Source organism: Embiotoca jacksoni, unplaced genomic scaffold (assembly GCF_022577435.1).
Source record: "Embiotoca jacksoni isolate LCO1_2020_lvr unplaced genomic scaffold, fEmbJac1.0.p SCAF_9, whole genome shotgun sequence".
Taxonomy (NCBI): Eukaryota; Metazoa; Chordata; class Actinopteri; family Embiotocidae; genus Embiotoca; species Embiotoca jacksoni.
Window position 1 is genome coordinate 14,199,684 of NW_027185447.1, and position 27,666 is coordinate 14,227,349.

General features: G+C 41.7%; 3 protein-coding genes across 6 annotated transcripts in view; 2 read left to right on the top strand and 1 right to left on the bottom strand.

Annotated features, from left to right (window-relative positions):
• Window positions 1-8,910, top strand: part of nkain4 (sodium/potassium transporting ATPase interacting 4) — a 46,529-nt gene extending 37,619 nt beyond the window's left edge. The window contains exons 6-7 of one of the 3 annotated variants that reach the window (XM_069141150.1): window positions 5,555-5,639; window positions 6,468-8,910. In XM_069141150.1, the coding sequence (XP_068997251.1) occupies window positions 5,555-5,639; window positions 6,468-6,477 (95 nt within the window). In that variant the 3' untranslated portion in view covers window positions 6,478-8,910. Of the gene's footprint in view, window positions 1-5,554; window positions 5,644-6,467 lie in introns of those variants that run through there. The other 2 variants (XM_069141151.1, XM_069141152.1) reach the window with 2 other exon arrangements.
• Window positions 8,911-8,975: 65 nt separating this feature from the next.
• Window positions 8,976-16,378, bottom strand: birc7 (baculoviral IAP repeat containing 7). The gene is made up of 8 exons (XM_069141149.1): window positions 16,255-16,378; window positions 14,584-15,359; window positions 13,896-13,995; window positions 12,716-12,797; window positions 12,515-12,560; window positions 11,547-11,756; window positions 9,583-9,648; window positions 8,976-9,343 (listed from the first exon to the last, which is right to left on the bottom strand). The coding sequence occupies exons 2-8, from the start codon at window positions 15,122-15,124 to the stop codon at window positions 9,144-9,146; spliced, it is 1,245 nt and encodes a 414-aa protein (XP_068997250.1). The 5' UTR covers window positions 15,125-15,359; window positions 16,255-16,378; the 3' UTR covers window positions 8,976-9,143.
• A 1,950-nt stretch (window positions 16,379-18,328) lies between these two features.
• On the top strand, window positions 18,329-25,439 carry LOC138192803 (YTH domain-containing family protein 1-like). 2 transcript variants are annotated; one of them, XM_069140468.1, is made up of 6 exons: window positions 18,329-18,850; window positions 19,755-19,779; window positions 21,364-21,443; window positions 21,727-23,494; window positions 23,688-23,732; window positions 23,980-25,439. In XM_069140468.1, the coding sequence occupies exons 1-5, from the start codon at window positions 18,824-18,826 to the stop codon at window positions 23,693-23,695; spliced, it is 1,908 nt and encodes a 635-aa protein (XP_068996569.1). In that variant the 5' UTR covers window positions 18,329-18,823; the 3' UTR covers window positions 23,696-23,732; window positions 23,980-25,439. The 2 variants fall into 2 exon arrangements, with proteins under 2 accessions (XP_068996569.1, XP_068996568.1); XM_069140467.1 differs by having other exon boundaries at window positions 21,727-23,490.
• The last annotated feature ends 2,227 nt before the right edge of the window (window positions 25,440-27,666 follow it).

Consider the following 27,666-nt stretch of genomic DNA (forward strand, 5'->3'; position numbering starts at 1 on the left):
AATGTAAGAAGTTAGAGGTCTCTGGTCACTCGTTGTGTCAGCCTTATTAGGTGCCTTGCTAGTCAATAACTTCCACAGCTGATCGCTTCTCACTAAACGAAGAGAAGAAAGGTAGGGGGAAAAAAATCCTCAGGAGATACAGAAATAAGGGAAAAGAAGGGAAAAGGGGAAGGAAAGAGGAGAAAAGGAGTACATGAGGGAAGCAGAGGGAGGTGATTATCAGGAGCAAGTCATGGGAGGTGGGCCGGGAGGGGGGGGGGGGGCAATATGCAGTTACAAACAACACAAGCCAAGATGAGCATTTCACGAATAAGGAGATAAGACAGGAATTCCTCTCTCACGGAGCACTCTCTCACTCTCCAGGGAGAGAGCTGAGTTTAGATTTGAGTGCTCAGGCTTGCGTAAAGAATAATAGAATGAAACACGCACACATGCAGACACACACATTCGCACACAGTCACAAGAAGCCAAGAAGACACAATGGGCTGAGTAACAAGCATCATATTCCATCAGCTCAGGGTTTGACATGGCTTACAGGCTCTATTACTGATACCGTGTGTGTGTGTGTGTGTGTGCGTGCGCGCGCACCTGGATGCTGTTTGTGCGTGTTTGTGTTTAGCTGACTGTGCGTGTGTGTATGAATTTGTTACACAAAGTTATCTGTAGTGAGCAGACACGCGGGCAGAGTGAGTGGTGGGGAAAATCCTCTTTGTAAAGTAGGTCACGGAGTTAGCCGCCTAGCACTGGCATAAGCTCGCTTTAACTTGTCTGCTAATTATGCTGCCGCCCTCTGTGCTGAGTCACATCCGCAGAAAATCCTCCACGGCAGACAGAGCAACGGGATGGATGGATGGATGGATGGACGGACCGGATGGATGGATGGATGGCTGTGCAGGTGGCAGTTTAGCCCCAGGTGGTTAGAAGTGTGAAAAGATCAAAATAGTAAGAATCTCAACTTTCAGGGACTTAGTGTTCAGATTCTCATATCATTCAATAAAAAGAAATCTTAAAACTTGCATATACGAAGAGCAATCAAAAAGTTCAAAGACTGCTCCCGTTGTGCGCGAATGTTACGCAGCACTTTGAGCTGCAGGGGGGTGGGGGTGGGGGGACCTATAACCTTCATGAGAAAGTATTCCGAGTTAAGTTTTTTTTTTTTTTTTTATCTATCAAAATCGTCACCTCGCACATTTGCAATTTATCTCTGGACATGAGCGGAGAGCACACAAACATTTTTTTTTTTTTGTCAAACTCGAGAAATCGAGACCTTTGGAAATGCTTCCGAAAGTCGAAGGCGATGAGGAACCCCTACTCACGGGATTTAGCTCGCTGCAGGTTTTTTCTGTACCCCAAAATTTTGACACAAAATATTATATGCGCTCTCTACTCAAATGTTGATGTGACATCAAGCGACGTAACCTGCGATACTTATTCACAAAGCTTACAGCCTCCCCTTGCTTCATGCATGTCTCGGTGCTGTGCTCTGTTCGCACTCAGCAGGAGCGAGCTTCAAAGTTTTGGATTTCCTCTTATTTTATACTTGCCTCAGAAGGATGTTAAGCTGTCTTATGTCAACATGTTGATTTAAAATAAATACACGTTGGAAACAATCATAGCAATTTTCCATTAAAACAAAAAAGAAACAATCAAGATTACTGCAACTCAATTGTACAAAAAAAAACAAAAATATATATTTTTTTTTACGTAATTGTTTTTGCAGAATTATTAGAAAATACATGGATACAGGCCCTTTTAACAACAGACATTTTGACTTGTCAAAGCAGGAAAAGCACAGATGTTATTAATAATATCAACAATGGCTGTGTTCTTTTAAAGTGTCCCAGTAAGTAACGGACAGTGAGCCAGCAAACACAATAACAGGAACCTGAAATGGAAGCAGCTAAAAGGACTTTATTCAGGGCTGCAATAGCAGATTGATCTCATGACTAATTATTCTACCATTTGTTATTTATGTTAATCGATTTACCAAGACTATGCAATGTCCTAAAAAAAAAAAGTGACAAATGCCAGTGTATGGTCGTGTAATGCCCAACCAACAGTCACAAACCCAAAGACATGGAGCTTAAACAAATTGTGGAAATTGGTACAAGAGAGGGCAGCCGTGCTGGAAAAGGACAGGTTGCTGAAGAAATTACAGTTTCATTAAAAATAAATTGTACACAATGTCTGAAGTGGGCAGAGCAGCAAGACGAAAGGTGTTCATCCTGCATCACCAAGGTTAGACATTTAGCCAGCAGATGGGTGATTCCAGATGTGCTATCCAAGCTCTCCTTCAGAGGCACAAAGAAAGGTGGTGGTCAGCCAAGGAAACAGTGAAGCAAAAAAAACAACTAAATTAGCCGCAAATGGTCTGGACTGATTTTAATATTTGTTTCCTGAAGGGCTGAATGCTACAATTAGGATTGTGTGCAGGCTACAGTGGTGCGCGATGGAGGTTCCCTTCAGGTTTTACAATATCATTGCAATGACTCCAAACGAGCAGGACGATAATTATATGAATCTACAATCTATCTATTTGCACAATAATCAGTTATAGTAAGTTTTAAAGTTGGGCTTTATACATATTTAAGGTTATTGTTCTTCGTAACATAAACTCAATTTTATGAATAGCTACATTATGCACATTACGACTGGGTTATAAACACACAACTGAAAATACAACGATGGTGGTGCTGGGCGTTGCGTGATAAGTAGAAGATAGTCAGCAATGACAATGTAGTCTTAAGTTTCTCAAGTCTCTTTTGATCTGTCTTTGCCTCGAACCTTGTCATCCTTTCACGGATAATGAACTTTAAATACACTCTTTGTCGTCATACCCAAAGGCTTGATATGAAAAATAACAAAGCATAAAACAGCTAAACTGGTCTTTAAAGTAAATGAGTGGCCTGTATAGCAATGATGGCTGTGTAATGGTGTGTGAGAACAGAGATGCAGACATATAGAGCTGCGTGTGTGTGCGTGTGTGTGTGTGCGTGTGTGCTTGTGTGTGTGTGTGTGTGTGTGTGTGTGTGTGTGTGTGTGTGTGTGTGTGTGTGTGTGTGTGTGTGTGTGATCACAACTGTATCGTGTAAGTCACCTTATCCAGCATTACAGACAGGTTCTAAAGTCATGAACTGTCTGTCTACCCTTTAACTCGCTCACTGTCTTTCTCCCTCCTTTGTCCTGCTGGATCTTCCTCACGCTGCACTCTTTTATTCTCACCAAGCCCATTTTTTTCCCTCCTGGCCTTTTTCCCTTTATCTTGGTGCCTGCGTTTCATTTCAGTGTCAGCTCGCTAACTCTTCACACACACACACGCACACACGCACGCACGCACGCACACACACACACACACACACACACACACACACACACAGAATGAGGGCAGCAGCAGTTTACTGCAGGCTGACTGTCAGTGTCTCTGCTGCAGGTCCTCTGATTTCAGCCAGTTTCCACTTAAACTGAAACATAATCATCTTCCATTACTCCCTGTTTGTTTAGGGGCCACCACAATGATACCTTTACTATTGACCTACATACCTTTCATTTCTTGCATGTGTCCACACAAGAGGAAATCGGCCAGCTCACTGCTTGGGAGACACTGATCTCCCCTCTTTTCACATTTCAATGGGTTTAATATCACCAGACAATCCTTAGTGTTTTCAAAAAAGCTCTTTTTACTGTTGGAAAAACCATCTAATGCTAATTTACACTGATTTCTCAACCACCAAGGTTCAGTGAGCTGCATAGAAAATTGACTTCAAGGTCACAGTCAAACCAATGCAGGTGGTAATTGATGGGAAAATGGTTCAACAAGGGACTGACAGTTAACTGTATATTATATTGTAGGGATGGAGATCAGAGATAAAAAAAAAATAAAAAAAAATGAAGCAGTCAAAGGTGAAAACTAATGTTTTGCCACATTGAATGTCTTCATTAGAGTAAGACCAGGTACAGGGCACCTGATTGGGTTCTGTGAATGCTACACAAGATGCACGGCAGGAATCTGCCCATGAGTTTCAAATGTCTTCAAAGTCGACCTGTTTGTAGCGTCAGATGAAAAGTCTCTGGGGTTCCCCCGAAGGGGACCTCGAATATCCGTGTCGAATATCGCCGCAATACATCCGACGGTTGTCACGATATTTCCCTCTAAACCGAGCTGACGACTGACGGATCGGTCGGCCCGCCGACATCGCCGTCCCCCAAGCTGTTGGTGTGTCTAAAAATGGCAACCGTCATTGTCAGCTAACTGCATTCCTCAGCTCAGTTTATCATGGAAGGGGCTGGATCCCCACCTGCTTATGATGAGAAAATCATTGGTACAGAAAAGAGAAAGGCGTGTGGGTGGCATGTATGTGTGCAGATGACACTGTGTGTCCCTGGAAACCAGGGGCAGGGTCAGAGGAAAAGGACAGCACAGCAACCCACCCCCCAAACCCTACCCCCCAACCCCTACCCCCCAGTGGCTGTCTGCACACATCCTGCTTACCTATCAGCATTCAGCAGACCACCTCTGCCTCCTGTTATCAGGATGGGACCGATTTGGCCTTACAGTAGTTTCCATGGCGGGTTGGTGTTTTTGTGTGTGTGTGTGTGTGTGTGTGTGTGTGTGTGTGTGTGTGTGTGTGTGTGTGTGTGTGTGTGTGTGTGTGTGTGTGTGTCCCCCACAGCTGTTGGTTCCTAAAACGTAACAGATCTGCCCACTTTCTGTCATTCTCCAGAACTGGGATCCTCCGTGTGTTTGTGGTGTTCTTCCACAGATCAGTCTCTCCTTTTTTTCTCCCCGCGTGGTGTTTACAGGAGACTCGCAGCTCCTGGACATGTTGGCCTCTTTCACATGCTCTGCTTCAACTTAATCTCCTTGGCCCCTTGTCAGTCAGACCGACAAGCGTGACGCACCCCGTCCTCCCCTCTCTTTCTCCCACCTCTCTCCCTCTCAGCCTTTGTGTCCGCTCAAAAGCCGCAGGCCGTTTCCTCCATCTAAAAAAAAAAAAATCTCCTCTCTGTGCATCTGTGAAAAACCCACAGCGCTTTAGTTACCGGCGTTGTCCTTCTATCGCTCGCATGACATCAGGCTCGTTCGCTCTTCTGCACCTCGCCTAGAGTCTGAACTCCTGAAGTGAGAAAATAAACAGAAAGGGCCGAGCATTCATTCGGTGGCTGAAGGTCACCTCTGTTTTGGAGCGATAAAAAAGCTTAGGCTATTTCAACAGCTGCCAAGCGTTCACCTGTTCCCGAGCTTTCTCTTTGGCTTGAGGCAGATGCAGAGATAATAACTAAAAAAAAAGTTGAAGACTAAAAAAGTCTTCTTCTTTCATGGACTTTGTCAAAGTTAAAACTAAAAAAGACTCTGTTCTTGGAAAGCTGACTGCCTTTCAACACCCTGGCATTACATCTGCTCCCGCTGTGTCTTTTATTTTTCCATTTCATCCCTCATTCAGGTTGTGATTTTAATCATGCATGTCTTTTCAGTTACTTCAGTGTCTCTTTTTTTGTTGTTGTTGTCTGTCTTTTTATGTACTCCATAATTTATGTTTTAATGTTCTGTTTTCAGTTGATTTTATTGGTGGATTTGACCCATTCCCACTCTACCATGTCAATGAGAAACCATCTCATCTCCTCTTAAAGCCCATGTACCTGTAAGTATGAGTGAGCTCTCATCCCAGTACACGTGCCTGTGTCCCTGTGTGTTTAACGCGTTTACGAGATCACATTAATGTAAATATTCACATTGTTGTTACATTTTGTGGTCACGTACAAGTTTGTGTTGCACATGTTTGTTCGTTTCATGCAATTGTTTCCTCTTTAAAGTTTACATTCCTCCCCTTTTGTTTTCTGTTTTTTTTGTTGTTGTTGTTTTTATTGAGTCCTGCTCCACCTCTGTGTTCATCCCATAGTTTGTTTTATTATTTGGTCCGGTCGGTTACAGCGAAGCACTTGCTCGTAAAGACTGTGCAGTGGGTTGCTTTTACGGCATCTGGAAATGTGAGCGATGTCTGAGGAGCAAACTGCTGTCGAAAACGTGCTGCATCCTGTCACGTAGCTTTGGGGAATATGAAGGTCTTTCACAGCACTGCCGGGTGTTTGTGTGTACGTATACGTTTGTGGGTCCGCGCCGCAGGCAGCCGGTGGTCGAAGCGCACGGTGACAAACATACAAAATTCAGTCTAAAACTGGATTATTCCGTTTGGATGTGCAGAGGACTTTAATAACAATAAGGCCGGGAAGTCGTGTAATAATTCTCTGCCAACATCAAATTAATATTTGATCAGCTTCTTGACAGTTTAATCAGCTCCGTCTCTAATGGGAGGAAGTTTTCGTCTCCCTAACCTACTGGGAGTTATATCCTGAATAAATTCGTCCAGGGAAGTGCGTGTGCGTGTGCGTGTTGTGTGTGTTCGTGTGCGAGTTGCCCAACAACTGCTAACCCTCTTTCCTCACTCTCTCCATGTTTCTGTCCTCTCCAGGTCTACGTAAATAGGAGGGCATCCAGCCGGGAGGTGATCCAGCAAATTCCCACGGAGAACGAAATGGCTGTTTTGACTCAAACATCCCAGTGCACTTCGGCAACGCCAGACGTTCCTCCCCCTTCTTGATTTCAGTGCTTTAAATATGTCATTTACTGGTGCGCTGCCCGGAAAAGCCAACGTTTCTCAGAGAGGGTCCATTGTGATGAGTTTAGGGAGCAGGGGAATTACAGTGTAACAAAGTGTGTGTTTAGGGGTATTTGTGTGTTTAGGGAAGTATCAATCATTTTCTTTGTGTTGAGTTCTCTGTTGATGTCCTGCTGCCGTGACCACGGGCTACTTCTCCCAAAACCGGGACTGTATAGAACATGTACTGCTAATAAATACATTGTGTATGTAACCGGCGACTGCCCAGAATTCCCAGTCTGTGGTACTGTGTCTTAGAGGACTCAGTGATTTAGCATGTTTTTGCTGGTTTGGCTCAGATCTTGGCCGGAGGGCTGAATTACAGTGGAGCCTGTGGAATGAGCCATTGTGTGCTGCCTGTTTACTTTAGGCCAGGATCTGTGTGCATAAATACAGAAGCAAAGCAGGAAGAGACAGGGGAGAGGAGAGGTGGAGGGTGGGGAGGGAACAAAAGCACCAAACCTACAGGGGCATCTGTCAAAAATAGAAAATGTAAATAATGAAACTAGGGAGAGGGTGGAGGGGGGGGTTCAATTTAGAGTTTGAAATGTGAATTATCAAGAATGCAAAAGAGCGTTTGCCTGTAAGAGGTGTTCATACACGAGGAAATGGCATGCAAGTCTTAGTTTTATTTCTGGAGTCTTATTATTGTGACTATTTTCACCAACAGGAACGTCAGTATTTTCTGAAGTGTCAGGTGTTTGTGTTTCAGGACGGTATGCCGAGAGCTTTGTTTTTACTCTTCAGTTCTTCTCCTCTTAACTACTGACAGATGTGACGAAGGTGATCATTACACACACTCGAGCAAAGGTGACACGGCATATTTTTAACTTGAAGAAAACAATAGATTTTTTTTTTTTTTTTTTTATCGCACACGGCAGCGTTGAGTTGTTCGGGTATGGTCTTCAGTGTAGAAGTAGCGCAGCTATACCCGAATAGATCAGAACAATGTCTCCTGTCAGTTCAACAGTTTAAATTCTGAGTGGTGATCGTCTCAGTTGTGATCATTTTACAGCATGTTTTTTTTTGTTATTTTTTTTTAACACGATTTGTATTGTAATTATGTGTGCAACATATTAAGTCATAAAAAAAAATAGCAAAACTGGCGTCTTAAACTGACTGTATACGAGCTGGTTAAACTGTAACTGAGTTAGTGTCGTACTCGGATATATCTTTTATTTTGGCCCAGAAATATGCTTAACCTTTACGAGCCAAACGTTGCACGCACATGGGTCTTATCTCCTCCACTGATCAGCAGCACTTTTTTGTTCAAATGAAATCTATCAGGACTAAGTCAGATACTGTCAGATCCCCTGTTGCCTTACTGTTTGTGTGAATCACTACTGTCCTCTGGTGTTCAACGTGTTCATGTACAAGTTGCAAGGCGACGGAGTTTCTGATGTTTGCTCGAACATAAATCTATGTTTTAGTCAACACATTGCCCTGGACACGATTTGTTTCTTTACTATGTGTTTTCACAACCCTCAGTTTTATTCTTCATAAATATTATCTGTTTCCCACTAAATCTGAATCCAGAGTCTTTTCAGTATGCCATTTGTTTGATGGCAATAGATCTTGGTGCAAAGACTGAAGCTGATTGTTTAGCTTGTTTTTTCAAAGAGTCGTGAAAAGACGAGTTTCTTTTTGTTCCTCTTGTTTTTTTTTGTTTATTGTCAGCACCTAAAAATATTGAGTGAGTGTCAGATTCCTCTGTGATATTTGATGTTCTTCACTGCCAGACACAGCCTACAAACTGATTCTGAAAATCATCTGACCACTTCTGCTGAAGAATTTCAGAATAATGAGAGTGAGCCATTTTGATTTGATTGGTCACTTCTCTATTGGAGGGTTGCAATAATTTATATGTCATTACTCTATAATTTACACACTCCTAGTGTGGTTAAGTAGAAACAAAGCACCTCATTATTGTAACATACTCAGTATTAGTAGTTAAAATGCTACTGAAATCGTTATAGTCTTCCTCTCAGTGCAATACAGCCTTTTCCTATACCCGGTGACTGGTGATTAGTTGAAACCTGTTCTGGTTGTGTATGTGCTAGTCTCCACTGAAAAATATTCCACCTCTTTGTAGATAATTCTTTTTCGTTGTATAGAAAGTGGAAAAGATTATTTTTCTCTTCTGTTCTGCGTCCTGTGTTGCTCCATGTGACCTTGATTGTGTAATCCTATTTATCCAGAACTGTGCTTTGTGTTCCTGTAAATAGGTGTTTGTTAATAAAAGAATGTGCTCTTTTAATGATCTTGGGTGTAATTTTTGTTCGCGTAAGAATTAAATTATAATGATGACGATGTACAAGTGGAACGGCTTGAAGTGTTTATCATAGAGAATTATCTGTAAACTCTGATAAAAAAAAAAAAAACAAGCAACCGGCAGTCTCTACGTTTATCAGTACAGGGGTAATTGAGTACAGTGGAAATCTCAGGGCCACTCATGCAACACCTGAATGAGTGTGGCTTTTCGCTACAGCCTCAGGACATGAAAGCACGAACACTGCCTCTGATGACAGCTCTGCAGATGGGGCAGTGACGCAGGCTGGCAGCACAATCGCCGCACACCACCAGATGACCGCAGGGGATGAAGACAATGGACACCGGCTTGTCCATGCACACTTTACAGGTCCTCTCCTCCTGCAGCTGCCTGAGCAGCTCCTCTGGACTCGGGTCCTTCACTGTTGGAGAAAACGCAGAGAGAAACGGATTTACGCGCATCCACAAATTATTTGTTCAAGTGTCGTAAATGAAGCCTGAACGCTGCCACCATGTAGCAATCGCATGTCAGCAGTTCAACAGGCTAATTCGATGTAAAACAACATTTTTTTTATTACAAACAGAAAAGGGGATTTTTTTTTTTTTAATTTTTTTTATTTATTTTTTTCCCTTGCAAATCATGTAGATTTTAACCGCTGACCTTTCTCTCTGATGGGTGTCTGTGTCCTGACATTTCCTGCACTTGAGCCCTGCCTCCTCTCAGGCTCTGAAACACACGAACATGAAAATATATTATGAACTTACACTGCCATTGTAACATTGAAATTTGGGTTATTAAAAATGGTACCTCAGAAACAAGAAAGGTCCCAACTCTCAAGTAAAACTGTATTATTTATTGTCAGAATTGACTGACTGGTCTTTCAGCAGTGAATTTTTTTTTTTTTGGTTTTCTGTATAAAATTGCAAGTTCAATAATTATTAGTGGTGGAAGAAATGTTCAGATCCTTTACTATAAACAAGTAAAAATGTCACCTTTAAAGCCTTACTTAATTAAGAGCGGGCTATAAAGGTATCATTTGAAAACGGCTTTTAAAACTATTAATAACAGAAGTAGTGTCTCAGCAGAAAAATGGCCCTGCCCTGCATGTTATCATATGTTATCAGTTTGTCACTGTTTCTGTTTGCTTTGCGCGTTTCTTCTTCTTTTGCAGTCACTTCCTATTTTATTTTGAAGTTTCTAGTCTATCGCAGCGATGTCTACATCACTTCCTACCTTTTTTTTTGGGGGGGGGGTAGTTTCCCGCCAGTTTATGTACTCACCTGGGCCTCGTTGGACAATCAACCCGTATTGTTTGTTTACCCGCTCTTCTTCGTTGGTTCATATTTGTTCTTCCTCGTAAGTATAAACTTTTATTTCTTGGTTATGACTTGTGGACTGTTTTGCTGCACTTTAGGTTTTCGTTTTATTACCGAAAAAGTAAAATAAATAAAGCTGTCCTTTTTGTTTTAACCTCCTCTGTCCTGTTTGGGTCCTCCTTCTGATATAGTTTATATTCAGTGTTGGAATGTAACTAAGTACCATTATTCAAGTAGTTACTACACATGAGTACAATTTTGATGTAAGCTACTTGTACTTAAGGAGGCCTATTTACTTGTGATGCTACTTTCTCCTTCTGCGCCAGTAGGCTTTATTTTAAAGGCAAAGATTGCAGGCACTTTGTACTCCACTACATTTCTTTTCAAGCTTTATTTAGGCCACTAATTATTATGCATATTCAACTAATGAATTATGCTTCCACATTAAAGTGATGTACACGTTAATGAATCAAAAATTAGTAACCAATTATGCACTATATGTGATTCTGAAATGGGCTATTTTGCACATGGAGTGATTTTACTTTTGGTACTTTAAGTACATTTTGAAGCTGGAACTTTTGTACTTCAGCAAGATTATGAGAATAGGACTTTTACTTGTCACAGTATTTTTACACTGTAGTTTTGCTACTTTTACTTAAGTAAATGATTTAAATACTTCCTCCAACACTCCATATATTTTATGATATATATAGATTCATCAGTGTTTTATTGCTGTAGCAGGTCAATGTGGAGTTAGGCTTGAACTATTTTACCATACAGCTTGGTGCTTTTATTCCATTGTCTTTTTATGCTAAATCTTAATTAATGTTATTGTCAACCGATTCCTCGAAATGTGGTTGGTTAAATATTAGAAATTGTTCAGTCAACTTGTTTTCACTACTGTTGACTGTTGCACTGTTGTTTAATTTATTTTATTTTATTTGTAAAAACATTACATTTTTATATTTTATATTTTTACGACCTCTATTTTTTATTGCTTTTACCCTGTATCGTTCTTATCCATGCTGCCTCTTATGGGATCAATAAAGTATATCTATCTATCTAATTCTCTACTCGTGTCTTTTAAATAATAGCAGAGGATGAGGGTGAGATGAGTTGACCATCATTTAAAATGCACCAGTCAAACCTCAAAGTGTGAAGAATGATGTTGAAATAGTGATGAAGTTATGACAATTCTATTAGTGTCATCCAGATGTTTTTGTACAGATGACTGGGAATAATTCTTAACAATGACGCAAAATGATTGATTATTGATTATGTCCTAGTTTTGGCAGGCCTATCTTTTACCTCTGCTCTGTGGCCCCCTCTGTCTGTCCTCCTCCTCTGCCTGCAGTACATCAGTAACCAAGTCAGATACAGATGTGTAATGCTGGCCTGTCAGAAGGTACTTGGTCTGGACCAGACTCTCCACCAGGCTGGCTTCAAAGCCCATCTGGAGCACCGTCTGCACCACCGGCGAGAGCATGACCGATGAAGCTCCCACACTTCCGACCATATCTGGTGGATGACAGGGAGGAAGAAGTGACGAAGATGACCGATGCAGTCTGGTGATCAGCCACTGGAAGTCGGGTACAATTTTTACACTGCTCCAAGCACCACACACTTTATTTAATCTATATAAGACAAATTGTGCAGTTTACCTTTTTCTGCCAAGACATTAACATTTCAAACCACAGATGTCTTCTGTGCGTCTGCTGAAACAGATTACAATTGTGCTTCCTTCACTGTATAGAATATTTGCCCTCTCATGACTGCCCTGCAACCATAAGCAATAGTCAAATGGTTTCCATAGTGCTTTCTAATTACTGCAATCCCAGAGCAAACATTAGCTCAGGTAATTGAACATCCATTTATTTCCTTTTCAGCAGCCTTGCAAAGAAAAGAAAAAAGCCTGCTTTCTTCTAAAGACGGCCTGCTCAGTGGCTAATTTGAGATTTTGAATGGAGCTCGTGCAAGTTATGCTTTTATCTATCAAATCCGTATCCCAACCAAAGTGCTACATCACCTTGGTCCAAAAATTTTAATAAAGAGGTTTCAGCCTTTTATTTTCTCCCTTTGTGTAAATCAAAATGTTTAATAATCCTCACAGACTTTTTGAGAACAAACAAAAGTGCATGTTGACACTTTGATTCTTAGCTGTACAACATATACTAAGGAGGAGGCCCCTATATTGTTTTTCCTGTCTGCTTGGTAAGATTTAAGTTTGAGGCTCTTGATTGATGAGTAATTCTTTGTTTAAATTTTAAATTACTTACCATTTCTGGATCCAACGTCTCTGCCCGTGGGGGTCTGTGATCCTCCCTAGAAAAGTGATGACATTTTGAACTTGCATTGAAAGTTGTAAAAGATTTTAAATGCAGCAAAGACAAACTTCCATTCATTAATGTGCGGTTATAATGTTTCAGAGATTCTAAATGGGTGTCATCCTGATTAGATAAGAGGGATAAGGATCTCACCACAGTCTCACCCAGATGGAAATGAGCATCCTGAATGTTGCTGACGTACTCCCGCCCTCGCGATTGGATTAAAAACTCACATCTGAGAAATACAAAGAGGCTGCTTTATAACCTGAGATGTTTATATATATATATATATATACGCACACACACACACACACACACACACACACACACCAAACAGCCACAACTTTCAAACTACTGACAGGTGAGGTATGAATTTCAGTACAACAGCCCTGCAATCCCTTCATGAGCATTATAATGTGAAGTTATTATTCAGTCTAATGGAGAGAATTTATTATTTTACTGGTCATTTTGGAAACTAATTTGTGGGGCTATTGGACTGCACAGATATATGACAGGTTTGAATAATATTTTGCCCATCCCATTTAAATGACTTGGCTTGACGAAGGATTAGGAACACCTCACAGTGTGACTCAGTATAGTCCAACAGCACCACAAATTACAGTCTCTAAAAAACATTTAAATAAACACCTCTCTATCGGACCGAATAGAAACTTAACTGAACATTAAAAACCTTAATAAAGGGAGGTTTTATTGCTGGACAGTCTCACTTCATGCTTCACCTGTCAGTGCTCTTAAAGTTGTGGCTGATCGTGGTAAACTGTATAGCTACGCAAAATGCGTCTCTTTACAAGAGGTACTGCACCAAAGCTTTAGCACTGGAAGTAAAGTGAGCATATTTTAAAAGACGATGCCAGTCTCATTCGATTTATCAATAAATTACATAGAAAATTACACTTAACAAAAAACAAAACAAATCAATATTGGATGTGGTCACCATCTGCCTTCAAAATGGCACCAGTCCTCCTCTGGTAAATTGTGTGCAGTTTTGCAAGATACTTGGCAAGTAGGTTGCTCCAAACATCAATTACTTCTGTCACTCCATGTGATCCCAGAGTGACTCTGTGATGTTGAGATCTGAGCGTTCTACAGGGGACCATTTGTTACAGGACTCTTTGTTGTTTTTGTCACTCTACATAGTTCTTTATGACTGGCTGTATGTTTCGGGTCATTATCTCAGGCGGCAGAATGAATTTGGGACTGATCCGGCGCCTCTCTGATGGCACAGCACGATAGATCAGAATCCAAACATCCAAAGTGTCCAAAACGTTAGCGCAGCGCTGTATATAAAATGATGTGAAAATCATGCTGTTACCGTGGAAACCATTTGGCATGTTCCTGCCAGGGGTCGTCACCTGGCTCCCAGTTCCTCAGCCCTCCATCACAGTAGAAACACTTGACGTTGTCACCATGACCTGCGATAATGTATAACACTACTGTGAAAAAGGGTCTAATGGCACAGACCGACTGCATCTTTGCAGTTTTATGTGCGAATACAGAAAATCTCTTTACACTCAAACTTTGCCCCAAGCGAGAAAGGTTTAGCTTTATGGGTCAAATTCTAAAAGCAATCGATGCACGAACTACGACTGGTAAAAAAAAAATTACAGTAAAACTGAATCAAAGCTTCTGTGACACATTCTCAATAAAACGAACACTGCTTCACCGAAACAAGACTCTCTGTATGGGCACTTGATTTGATTACATTATCTTGCATTAGTCTCCATGGTGTTGTGTCCGCACCCTGTGTATTGCCTGAAGCTGCACAGCCCTTCTTCTGTAGCAGCCCCAGCTTTGTCCAGGTTGTTCTGTCCACAACATCATGACTCAGCAGGACAATTGTACCGTGAACTCTCTCACATAGAGGGGTCGCTCTAGCAGTGACTAGGTCAGTGCTGAGTATTTCACTGAAACATACTAATGGATACTTAAGTATTAAACAATAAAGAAAGGAAATAATTACTATATAAATGTTTTCGGCTCTGTAGTGAGATATTGAGTACCTGTGTAGAAAAACCCTGCTCTGGCGAGAACATCTGGCTGGACTGAGGCCTCGGTGGGCCAGTTGTGAAAGGTGGTGAGCCGGGAATCCTCTGCTTCCATCTCTGGGTAGACTGCTTGTCCAGCTGTTCCCTGGTCATCCAGAGTCATCCTCTGGAGCTGACTCAACAGCTGGCCGTCCACAGAGTCTGAGGAGCCAACTTGAAGAGGAACATTTCCCACAGCTTGACCCAGGATGAAACAGCAAGTAGGGAAGTGCCTTTTATGCTCTGCGGCTGGGCTGTCCCCGTGTACCCAGCATCTTAAAATCCCTCCGCAGCAAAAACACTGGACTTTATCCCCAGGGCCCAGAAAGAAGAAACCTGCCTTGGCCAGGTCTCCAGATGTGACGGGTGCATCTGCTGGCCAGTTCTGAAAAGTTTCAAGTCTCACCCCTTCCCTTCGCATCTCAGGCTCCTCCAGGATGTGCAGCATAGTTCTCCCGTCATCCATCATTCTGTAGCATGTAGGTCTTCCTTTCCCTTTTTGTCCTGTGCCAGTCATTCCTTTTGCGGTTCATAGTGGAGCGCAGACTGAAGGTGAGTGCAGCACACCAGCTGAAATAATATGATCAGCTGCGGGGGCCTGTACAGCAGCCTACAGGAGACTGCTTTCCAGAAAATCCCCCAACTGCCAGAACGTGTGCTCATTGATCCTTGAATGAATGACAGACTGAACATACCATGTTGCTCCGCCTCTTAGGAGAAAGGCTCAGCATGTAAATCATTTCAGGACCATGCTGTAGCAAAACAAATATCACTATTAGAGGGATATTAGAAAGATATTATTAAATACAGCAGTAACCGTAAGATGGTAACTTAAAGCTTACAGCTGAATAACAAAGTGTTTTACCTATAACTCATTATAATACAGTGAATTATGTGCTGTACTTTTACATTCAGCGCATGATGTATTACAACAAATACCAAAAGACTACATCTCAAAGAAGCTCGTAATAAACACCTCCTTTTCGTATTTATCCTGTAGGTGTTGACATGCGGATGTAAATGAATTGTGAAAATGGAGTATTAACTGGCAAAACATAAAATAAGCTGTGTAGTCTTGCTCTTTCCTTGGAGGTATTTAATGAAAAAGATATGTAGTGGGTACCGATTTTATCTTTGTTTGTGGCCCTTGTTGTGCATATTTGAATAAATTGTAGTCTCAATTCCTTATCTATACTTGCCGAGATAATCTAAAGTATCACATTCAGTAAGTATTGGATCTTGATAGCCAACTATCAGAGGTTGACGACCGTAAAACGCAAATAACCCAGAGGAAGTTCTCACAAGATGGGAAATTAAATCTGTTCTTATAGTGTCAGTGCCATAGAAAAAAAACAAAACATGTTGCTGTCAGTATAAATTGCTATATATAGTAATAAAATGCACATACAGTAAATTCTAATTTGACTTTTGGCTGAGTTAGGGCGAATGTGTATCTGTATCGTTCCTACCTCCTAGTGGTGGAAGAGAGTAATGATTGCTGTGTCACAGTTCAGTCTAACCAGTTCAACTGCAAGTTATACTAAATTTACCGTGAAAACATGGTTATTCTGCAATTATTTTCAACATGAATGCCACTGACACACCCAGACTACACATAGTTTGCATTTAGATATGTGATGATTTTACCTGCCAAAAAGACCTGGAGAGCTTTAGACAGGAAGTTCACTGTGGTCTCATTGTGCCAAGTGTCATCTTTTAAATTCCTCCAAGTCTCACATGAGCACTGTGCCAAACTGAACTGTCGGATGTAGACTAAGGGGCCCTGCAAGAAAACCACAAACAGTCTGCTGACATCCTGGTTTACTCCCACAGAAGTTGCAGAAAATAGCCCTAATTCTAGTAAAAGATTGAAGTTCTTATCAGTGTTTGAGTTGGGCTTATTTTTGTGTCACTATATGTCAGACATTACATCCGTGTTATACATTGTTAAAGGACAGCAGAGGTATATACAAGTAATTCAAAGCTACACTGCAGTAAAAGTACAAATATCTAAGAAGAAAAAAATTGTTTTTTAAAGTAATTTAATATTAGTCATTTTACTATTAAAAAGAGTAAAAAGCCTGAATGTATCTGATAAGAAAGTAAAAGTAAATGCTTAAAAGGTTAGCGGGAAGAACTTTTTGTGAAGTGTATTCTTCACTTGCTTAACTTGATCCACTGTGGCTACAAGTGAAAATCAGGATCAATGTTATTCAGTTATTATGACTTAGTCGCACACAACCATCTGCCCTGCCTGAGCTTCAGTTGAAATAATAAACTAAATCAGGACTTCATGAGCAATTGTTTTCCACATTAAGATGATTTATCAATGACCTAAGGCCTCTGACCCAACAGACTGCTTTGCAGGCAGTCTGTATCATCCGTCCAAGCCCTTTTTTTCTAATCTTATTTTGTAGAAATGACGTAAAGATGGTTACGGGAAATGTATTGGAGTAAAAAAATAGGCTATAAATGTAGAGTAAAAGTAAAGGTTGACAAAAAAATATATATATAAAAACTCAAGTACAGATACTCCCCAACAAATACTTATCACACGGCTCCATCATCGGCTACAAACTGGACAGCCTGGAAAAAGTGGTGGAGAGGAGGACGCTGAACAAACTATTATCCATATTGGATAATCCTGACCACCCTCTCCACCACCTGCTGCAGGGACAGCGGAGCACTTTCTCCAAAAGACTCCTCCAGCTCCGTTGTCACGAGGACAGATACAGGAGATCATTCCTGCCGACCGCAATAAGACTACAACAACTCACCTCTGGCAAAATCCATCACACAACAATAACACTGTTGTCTGTGTTTCTTGGTTGTTTGTATATTATATATATATATATATACACTGTACTGTATATACTGTGAATTTTATATTTAATATTTTTTTACTGCTATTTTATTGCTTTCTATAATTCTATTATTATCTTATTGCTTCCTGTATGCTGCTGTAGCGAAAAAATATCCCCCCGGGGATTAATAAAGTAACTTACCTAACCTAACCTAACTACACCTAACCTACCTAACCCTAACCTACACCTAACCTACCTAACCCTAACCTAACTACACCTAACCTACCTAACCCTAACCTACCTAACCCTAACCTACCTAACCCTAACCTACACCTAACCTAACTTACCTAACCTACACCTAACCTAGCCGTACCTAACCTACACTTAACCTAACCTAAACCTAACCTAGCCTTACCTAACCTACACTTAACCTAACCTAAACCTAACCTAACCTACACCTAACCTAACCTACACCTAAACTACCTAACCCTAACCTACACCTAACCTAACTTACCTAACCTACACCTAACCTAACCCTAACCTACACCTAACCTAGCCTTACCTAACCTGCACCTAACCTACACCTAACCTACACCTAACCTAACCTACACTTAACCTAACCTACACCTAACCTACACCTAACCTACACCTAACCTAACCTAACTGACACCTAACCTACACCTAACCTAACCTACACTTAACCTAACCTACACCTAACCTAACCTAACCTACATCTACACCTACACCTAACCTAACCTAACCTACACCTAACCTAACCTAACCTAACCTAACCTAACCTAACCTAACCTACACCTAACCTACACCTAACCTAACCTACACCAGTGAAGGAAGAGGGTGCTTCAAAGTTTTGCCACCCCGCGGGGAGCGACGTGAACTACAGCGGCGGCTCAAAGCCCGGATGGAGCAGCAGCCATTGGGGAAGTGGACTGAGCTTTAACTGAGGAGGGATCTCTCTCTCTCTCTCTCTCTCTCTCTCTCTCTGTGGAATAAAAAAAAAAAAAAAAAAAAAAAAAAAAAAAAAAAGAGACTAAAGTAAAACGCGTCCGAAGACAGAAATATTCAAGATCCGAAAAGGTCCACTCGGCGACGCGTACCGTCAACTTTGAAAAGCTGTAACCGGGACTTTCTGTCGCTTTCCGGACACGGACCAGACTTGAACTGTGGAAGTTTGTGATCTTCAGTCCGACGGCGGAAAAGACAGCTGAGCTACGAGCTGCTAGCCGACACGCTAAGCGGCACAACTAGCCTCGCAAGCTAACCGCAAACCCGAGCTGTGAACTTGCTTTTCCCCCAAAAAAGAGAAACACCCGGGGGGGGGGAGGAGGAGGAGGTTTGAAATCCAGTCACAAGCTCAGGCTCTGTGAGAATCCAGGGACTTTGCTTCATGAATTATGTCTGCCACGAGCATTGACCCTCAGGTAGGAAAAAAAAAAAAAAAAAAAAGGGACGATGTTACCTCGCCGAAGCTAGCTCGTCTGCTAACGATTTATTGGGCTCCGGCTATTCCTCGGAAGTGCTAGCTCCTTAGCTTAGCTTAGCTTAGCTTAGCTTAGCCGCAATCCGTGAAATTTGCCAAACGTGTTAAATGAACTTTAACGAGAAAGGTGACACCGTCACGCCTGTTGTCAAACGCATCTTTTATTTCTTTCTTTCTTTATTTTACACAAACCCTTATATCTAGATCTTCTTGTAACGTCGCAGGAGAGAAAAGTCCCCCCGAAAAGCCTTCACGGCTGAATACGTGAAAACCCGAAAGCTAGTTTACCCGAAAACAGATTCACATTAAAAAAAAAATAATAATAAAAAAAAAAGGGGCTCAAAGCGAACTTTATTCACTAACTTTGAGAGGAACGAGTGTTTATTCTGACCGAAGTGTTTACCAGTCTTGTTGTTTTAAACAAAAAAAACCCCCAAACTTCAGTTGCACGCTGCATTGACGCTGTTTCGGCGTCCAGAAAGCCATTTTAGTTGGCGAAGAAATGCCTTTGAATTAACGCTGCACATGAGCCGGTTACTAAAACTAATATAAGTTACGTACACATCAAATCAAACACGGGCTGGTTCAAGCGTCTGGGCCCCCACCACCACCACCACCCCCTCTTTTTAATAACAGTAACGTCAGACACATGTTTTGTTGCATTGCCTCTCTTCAGGAAATAGCCTTGTGCTCCCGTTTCTGGGGCGATGAGTCGGGACCATCACGGGCTGTAATCGGTCCCAAATCCTTACGTGTTGAAATCTCAAAAGACCAGCTTGAAAAATAACCTCGTCTCTCTCTTTCTTTCTCCTCATGATTCAACCTCCTCCGCCCTCCTGATGCAGAGATCAAAGGGACAAGCATCTAAAGGTGAGGGTTTTTTTTTTTTTTTTTTGCTGTGTTTTTTTTTGGTTTGGTTGGCGTGAATGAATTAAGAGCATTTCATTGCATGTGTGTTTTGAGTCCGAAGGCCTCCGTTCACATCAGCAATAGTCTCGTCGTCTCCTCTCAAGACACGCTGCTGTCAGGCTGCACAATATTTTGAGTGAATAAACACAGGATGTTGAGGATTGGTGCAGTGATGAAACGGTGCAGATGAAATTATGTAATTGTGAAGCTTTAATGTGAAGTTAATTTGCTATTAACTGTTACTTTGGCAGATTAGTCCTTTTTTTTTTTAATAATGTGTCTGTTTATGTCCCAAATATTTTATTCAGATGTCAATGTGTTGAATAAACAGTATTCAGCTACACCAGCACTGGTAAAAAAAAAAAAAAAAAAAATGTTTGCTGCATCAAATATTGGATTAGAAACGATTAACTGTCTTCAAAAGGGCAGGTTTGTGGATAACATTTTCACACAAGAATTTGATGGGGATCATGCTTTTATTTATTTGTCACTAGAAGTATCCATAATAATAATAATAATAATAATAAATAAAAATCCAGCACAATGCAGTCTAATGGTTTGGCATTTATGTTTTTTGAGGTTATGGCATTTTGATCTTGGATCCAGATCTGAGTTTTCAGTGTGACACAAGTCACCTCTGTATCCTTCAAAGTGGAGTCTGAAGGTTTATAATTTGTTAGGAACAAAGGTTGTGGTCAGCCGCTGTCAAATGTAATTTTAGGATGTTCCAATGATATTCCTCTGAATCTTGTGAAGGTCAGAAACCATTGCAAATTCAGTGATTCGAAGCAGACCACAGCCTCTAATCATCTTAAGGAGACAAAACTTTTTATAACCATTTACTACCACTAAAGGTGTGGTGCATCATTTTAAACATGAATGAGCAATTTAACATGTTTGGGTCTTCTCAATTCAATCACTAACTCTGATTGTACAGAAAGATTTACTCGAAATTCATCGTTGTCTGGCTGTTATTAACTTTGGCATTGGTCATGGTATTATTAAAGCCTCATAAATGCATTTTTTTTTATGATGGTCTAGTCATATTTAATCTACTGCAGTTGTTAAAGGAGGTGTAGTGACAGTCAGGTCTTGAGTCATTCGTCACCTGCACGCCTGACTGGCAGCAGGCCACAGGCTGATTCCCCTCCAGGATATGCTTGTCTCAGGTGTCACCGGGGTGTCTGGCATGGATTACAAATTGTGATTTTTAAATGTTAGTTTTCGTCTTTTAGAAAAGCACGTGCAATGGGGACAGACGATACCGAGTACTAAAATTATGAGTTTCCTTTCATATAATCCTTTGGTCAGTATATCTATATATAGAAGTAATATAATATTGAAACCAAACAAAATTCATTTCAGCATGAATTATAGTGGACAGATATTTCAATTGAAATACGTAATGGCAGAGTTATTTTTTTTACATCTGTTGTCCGTTGGAAATCCAGTACAACTTGATAGCTGTTTCTATCAAACGGAACTCTGCCACCAATACAAATAAATGCAAATGTTCATCAATGTAATTTGTTTTTTTTTTTGCAGTGCAAAATGGTTCACTGCATCAGAAGGAGACTGTCCATGACAATGACTTTGAGCCATACCTCACTGGTCAATCAACTCAGGTAAAGTCCGCTCTCCATCTTCTCTCACCTTGTTTCTAAGGATCACTTTCATCATTAAAGGCCACGTCATGGTAAATGTGTGCACAATCACCTATTACACACTTAAAATGACGTTCTGAGCAATGAACTGTTCCACTGTTTAGCATTAGCTGAAACAAAACTCATATTATTTGTAAAACAAAAACCACTACCAGCAGAGTTTTCTTTTTTTGTGTGTAGGGTAGTTCAAAATCAAACTCTATACATGCTAATGTTGTGACTCTTCTGACTTTCATTAATTTAGAACAACAGCTATCAGTCCATCACCGACCCCTACCTGTCCAGCTACTACGCTCCTTCAATTGGATTCCCTTACCCCCTCAGTGAGGCTCCCTGGTCCACAGGTGGGGACCCTCCTATTCCATACCTCACCCCCTACGGACCCTTGAGTAATGGAGACCATCACTTCATGCCGGACACCGTGTTTGGCCAGCCGGGGGGCCTGGGGAGCAGCATCTATCCCCACAGGTTTAACTTTTTCCCTGAAAACCCTGCCTTCTCTGCTTGGGGCACAAGTGGCTCCCAGGGCCAGCAGACTCAAAGTTCAGCCTACGGTGGCAGCTATAGCTATCCTCCCAGCTCCCTGGGGGGCACACTGGTGCCTGATGGTCAGACGGGCTTTCACAGCGACACCCTGAACAAAGCGCCTGGTATGAACAGCCTGGATCAGGGTATGGTTGGCTTGAAGATCGGTGGGGATGTCACTGGTCAGGGGTCAGGTGTCAAGGCTGTGGGATCTGTGATTGGAGGCCCTGCGGTGGCAGCCACAGGAAATGGAGCCACCCCTATTGGAATGCCTCCACCTAAACCCACCTCCTGGGCGGCCATTGCCAGCAAGCCTGCCAAACCACAGCAGCTGAAAACTAAGGTGAAGCCGGGGATGCTCAATCCGGGGGGAGCTCTTCCCCCACCACCCATCAAACACAATATGAACATTGGGACCTGGGACAAGGGCCCAGTGACTAAAGTAGCCACAGCTCCACTGCAGCAACAGCAGCCGCCTCTTGGCATGCCTCATGCCATGCCACCTCAAGCCCCCATGCAGCAAGGACCCATGCAGCAAGGACCCATGCAGCCCCCTCCTCCCCAGTCTTTGGTGCAACCCCAGATGCAGCATATGGCCTTACAGCCCCAGCCCCCTCATCACCATCAGCAGCACCATCAGCAGCACCATCAGCAGCACCCGCACCAACACCAACACCCGCACCAACACCCGCACCAACACCAACACCAACACCAGCACCAGCACCATCAGCCACCACCTCAGCCCTACCAAAACCACACCCAGCCCCCGCAACCCCAGACCCGTTGGGTTGCCCCACGCAACCGCAACCAAGGTTATGGGCAGGGTGGTCCTGGCCATGATGGTAGTGGTGTGATGGGTGTGGTTGGTGGTGGGAACAACGGCCCCCAAATGTCTGCCAGCCAGGGACCTGGTGCAGAGTCTCACCCAGTGCTGGAAAAGCTGCGCGCCTCCCACAGCTACAACCCCAAGGACTTTGAATGGAACCTGAAGAATGGTCGTGTTTTCATCATTAAGAGCTACTCTGAGGACGATATTCACCGCTCCATCAAGTACTCCATCTGGTGCAGCACGGAGCACGGCAACAAGCGGCTGGACTCAGCCTTCCGGGCCATGAATGGTAAAGGTCCCGTGTACCTGCTGTTCAGCGTCAACGGCAGCGGCCATTTCTGCGGTGTGGCAGAGATGCGCTCACCAGTGGACTATGGGACCAGTGCTGGTGTTTGGGCGCAGGACAAGTGGAAGGGCAAGTTTGATGTGGACTGGTTGTTTGTTAAGGACGTGCCTAACAGCCAGCTGCGCCACATCCGCCTGGAGAACAACGACAACAAGCCAGTGACCAACTCCCGTGATACCCAGGAGGTTCCTCTGGAGAAGGCCAAGCAGGTGCTCAAGATCATCGCCACCTACAAACACACCACCTCCATCTTTGATGATTTCTCCCATTATGAGAAGAGGCAGGAGGAAGAGGAGGAGGTCCGCAAGGTTGGTAAAGTAATCTAATTGTTACCTAAAATACACCAAAACCGTGTGTGTCACATTTTCCTCGAAAATGGATGTTATCAATGCTCACTTTAGCCACATAAATGCTACTTTCTTGAGATCATTTTGTTTTGTGTGACATTTGTAAGAGGCTAAATCTTTGTTTTTGTCTGTTTCCTCCTGTTTGCTCTATCTGACAGACTTTTGAACCTCCTCAGATACAGAACCGCTCACGGTTGGATCAGGTAAACGGCTGTCACATTTTCTTGTTGGTGTCGTTGACTGTCCCGTAGGCATTCAGTTATTTTTATGTTTATTGTTGATTGCTTTTGTCTTGAAGATAAAAAAGAAAAAAAGTCCCCTAATCTAGTCTTTGATCACTGCTTTAAATAAATCCGTGCAAACCTTTGTTTATCAAAACGTCCTGCAGTTTATTGCTGCTATGTAACGTTTTTATGTCTAATGGTTCCTCTTTGTTCTTTTTCCAAACAGGAGCGCCAAAACAGGAATAAACAATAGAAGACATTTATCCTTGGCTTGATCAACAGTTACACTAGGACTTGATTTAAGAGACAGAAGAATATGAAAATGCAACCAAGCCCTTCATTTTTTTTTTTTTTTCTATTTAATCCTGGTGAATCTCTGCCATTGTCAAGACTTGTGCTTTTTATTTTTTATTTTTTTTTGCCCCATGTACCACCACTTCTTGTGCAGGGATAACAAGCTGATTTAACGTATTACCTAGCTGCCACCACACTCTTTAGTTCAGGTTCTTTTTAATATTTTTTCTTTTTCTTCGTTCCATCTCGTACTCTTCTCTCACCGGACTGGTTTTCTCTCTCTTGCCCTCACCCCCTCCTCTTTCCAATTGAATCAGGGTTTGACTGCACCATGGAGAAAAACAAAAAAAATCTGCCACTTTATATTTCAGTACAATCAGGAACGGATGTGTCCTGCCCCTATTTGTCCATTTGGGGGCAACATTGCCATGCTTCAGAGGTTTAACTGTGCCAACAGGGTTGGAGGATCCCAAAGGCAACGTCGGACTTGGAACTGTGCGATAATAAAACTTCAATGGTTTATCTATTTTTCATTCAAATCGACAAAATCTCTATTTTTTGGCTTACTACTGACAATTTTCATTTCAGAAACCTGTTTTCTGGAGCCTTAATGTTTTTTTTTTCTAATTATTGATGACTTCTCAAAAGAACTGCTCAAACAGTGACACTGCTGGAGAAATCAGGGATAGTGTGAAGTCACACGGGACTTGAGACATTTCAAAGGAGGAATTGCAAAGGCCTCTGGGAAAGAAATAACAGATGTGTCCTCCACAACCAGAACTCTCACCATTAAAATCAAAAATTGTACTATTGATATCTTTCATACCCCTCTGCTTTGCTTTTTTTCAATGTTTGTCTGGAAGGGGTCTTTTGTATGTTTCTTCAGGAGATTCTGCTTGTGTACACAACCCAGTCTGAGAGAATTGTCTCATCCACCATTTAAAATTGCTTTAACAGAATTATGAAATGATGTAACTGCTACATTGAATGAATTGTTGCTCTTGCATTTTTGTTCCACAAAAGGGGAGGGTTCACATATTTGTCCATTCACCGTCATTCTGTCTTAATCCTCTTGTTTTTTCTTTTCCCTTGAATTTGGTTTTGCTAAGTCTATCATGTTGGTCGTAATGCTAAGCTTTAACGTAGGAGCCTATATATTCATGGAGAAAGCCTAAAAATGTATAACCTAAAAATTAATGTAACTGATTTACTATCAAGTAAGAAAAAAAAAACTAAGAATGAAATGTGGTTTCTGTGTGTTTTTTGGTTGTTGCAACTCTAGTTTGTTCTAGACTGAAACCATTGATTATGAAACGGTAAAGTACTTTGAGGTATGTTACCAGAAAAAAAAAAGATTGGATATTAAAAAAATATAATAAAAAGTCATTAATAGATGTGTGTGCCCGTGCATGGCGAGCTGCAACGCAGCAAGTCAGCTGGAGATGTTTAACCCCGTGTCCTCCCTGCAGCTTGTCTTGAAGGTGGAAATGTTGGTGTTCAGTTACCATTCGGTTTAGAAACAAACAAACGGTGCACCCTTGTTCTTCTGTCACTCATTTCCCAGCATTCAAAGCCAGACTGCAGAATATTTTTTTTTTCTTCCAGATCGGCAGGTTCTCTCTTGATTAGTTCGAGGTTGTCACTACAGTATTTTGTGGGTTGCGAGGTTCCGGTGATGCATAAGAGGAATGCTGGCGGTTTCATTTAAAAGGATCTTTTCTTTTTAATCGCATGTAGCGTCACAGTAACCAATTCAACTAATCTAATTCACCGTTTTTCTGTTTGGAATATTTGAACTGCAACCGATGATGTTGTCGTTCGGACATGTTTAGGTAATGTGGCCTGGACAGTACGTTTGTTTGTACTTTCAGATAATGTTAGATATTGTACATGCTATATGACCTGTCTTGGTTCCGTTAGAACTTTACCCCCATTAGAACATAGAAATAGCATAGGTATGCTGTGAGCTTCACAGCAGCATTTCCAGATGCGTTGTATTTTCACCCGGCCGGTGTATCCCCCTGTAATCTAGAGAACTGACCTCCTTAACAGTAGCCTTTCTTCTCCTTTTTTTTTTTTTTTTTAACCTCCACTAATCAATAGCTGGGTTGATCCAAGCAATACGGTGAACGCCCTTCACATGTTTGCCTTTTCACACCGCTCTCTCCAAGCAGCATAGAGTCACGGGGGGGGGGGGGGATTGAGGAGCTCTTAACGGAAGCCACCGAAGAGTGTGTCGCAGCCACGGCCGTCTTTTACCTCAGGAAGCATGAGCTGGTTGTGATTAATGTTGACGAGACTGTCGGAAGATGTTTGCTGCAAGAGGGATGTCAGGTTAGCCATGGAAGTATATTTATCAACACCACAAAAGGATCATTGACATGAAATACTAAATAAACATTGGTTATCCTACTGGCCACAGCTGTTGTGGACATACCCTGTTCAAAAGATATCTCTATCTATCTCTCTCTCGGATTTTCTTTATAGAAGAAATCAAGCCTTAATAAACTGTCCATTCAGAAATTACTCCGTCTTGATCTCATGAATTATCTGTTGGTAACTAAACAGCCACTTATGCACAGAGGGCAGCCCCACTGCGTAAATGTCACTGAAAGGTTTTCTATGCCGAGTTGTTGCTCTCTTGTTGTCTTGTTTCAAAAAAATGTTACCAACAGCTGTACACTACATCTGTCAATGCTGTTATCAAAGCAGGCATCTGTCTCCACCGCTTCAAGTGGTCGGCAACAGAATTTGATCGCATGAGTGGGAGTGCTGCAGCCTGAGATAAAAGTTGACAGAATCGGAAATATATTAAATGGATTTGGACACCTTAGATCATCATTTTTGAACTTGATAATAAAAACAGGCTTTACCTTCCGGTCCATATGCGTGATAAGAGATGAGTAATATTTGATATTCCAGCTCTTTAACCTGAGACACCGTATGCATTGTGTTAGACACAGAAAATGTAGAATAGTTTTGGTGCTCAGCACCTGTTCAAGCATATAATTGTTCCATAATTCAGTCGATTTTCTTTTCTTTCCTTGACAGGAGCTCTCCATGGTGCTGACTTCCTGTTTAGGAGGAACTGCTGGTTGGACTTTCAGTCATATTGAGGAACAGTACCTGGAGTGAAAACACTGTAAGCGGACTTTTTTAAAATAGAGGTGGAAATGTTCTTCTATCTCGGCTGTATTATATATGGACGTCATAATATTTTATGCTGCGCAAGAATTTCCACACTTTCTTAAGAATCTTCAGATCCGCGAGGAAGCTCTGGTAAATCTGCGGAACAAGATTTCAAATATATTTTCAGTTCACCATTTCTAAGATTAATTTAGATCAAATGTAGTTCTGTAAATACCGCATGCACGGTACAAAGGTGGCGTGACTACGTACAGTTGCTCATAAAATAATCACAAGAACAAGCAGACAAATCAGTGCAGCGCAGGCTTTATTTGTGTGTCACATTATTACAAAACATGAATCCAACAAAGACAAAATAAATTGGGCAAACAAAATCACATTCAGGCTTTCTATAGACTCACAGCCCTAAATGAATTACCAACAAAATATTAAATATGTGTTTTTTGCCTAAATAGCCTTTTAATTGGATACA

Coding starts and splice junctions, on each gene's coding strand:
- birc7 (XM_069141149.1), bottom strand. CDS start 15,124: ATGACTGGCACAGGACAAAAAGGGAAAGGAAGACCTACATGCTACAGA. Junction 12,798..13,895: donor CATGCCAAATGGTTTCCACG/GTAACAGCATGA, acceptor TGTATTTCTCAG/ATGTGAGTTTTTAATCCAAT. Junction 9,344..9,582: donor GACACCCATCAGAGAGAAAG/GTCAGCGGTTAA, acceptor TTTCTCCAACAG/TGAAGGACCCGAGTCCAGAG.
- LOC138192803 (XM_069140467.1), top strand. CDS start 18,824: ATGTCTGCCACGAGCATTGACCCTCAG. Junction 19,780..21,363: donor AAAGGGACAAGCATCTAAAG/GTGAGGGTTTTT, acceptor TTTTTTTTGCAG/TGCAAAATGGTTCACTGCAT. Junction 23,733..23,979: donor ACCGCTCACGGTTGGATCAG/GTAAACGGCTGT, acceptor TTTTCCAAACAG/GAGCGCCAAAACAGGAATAA.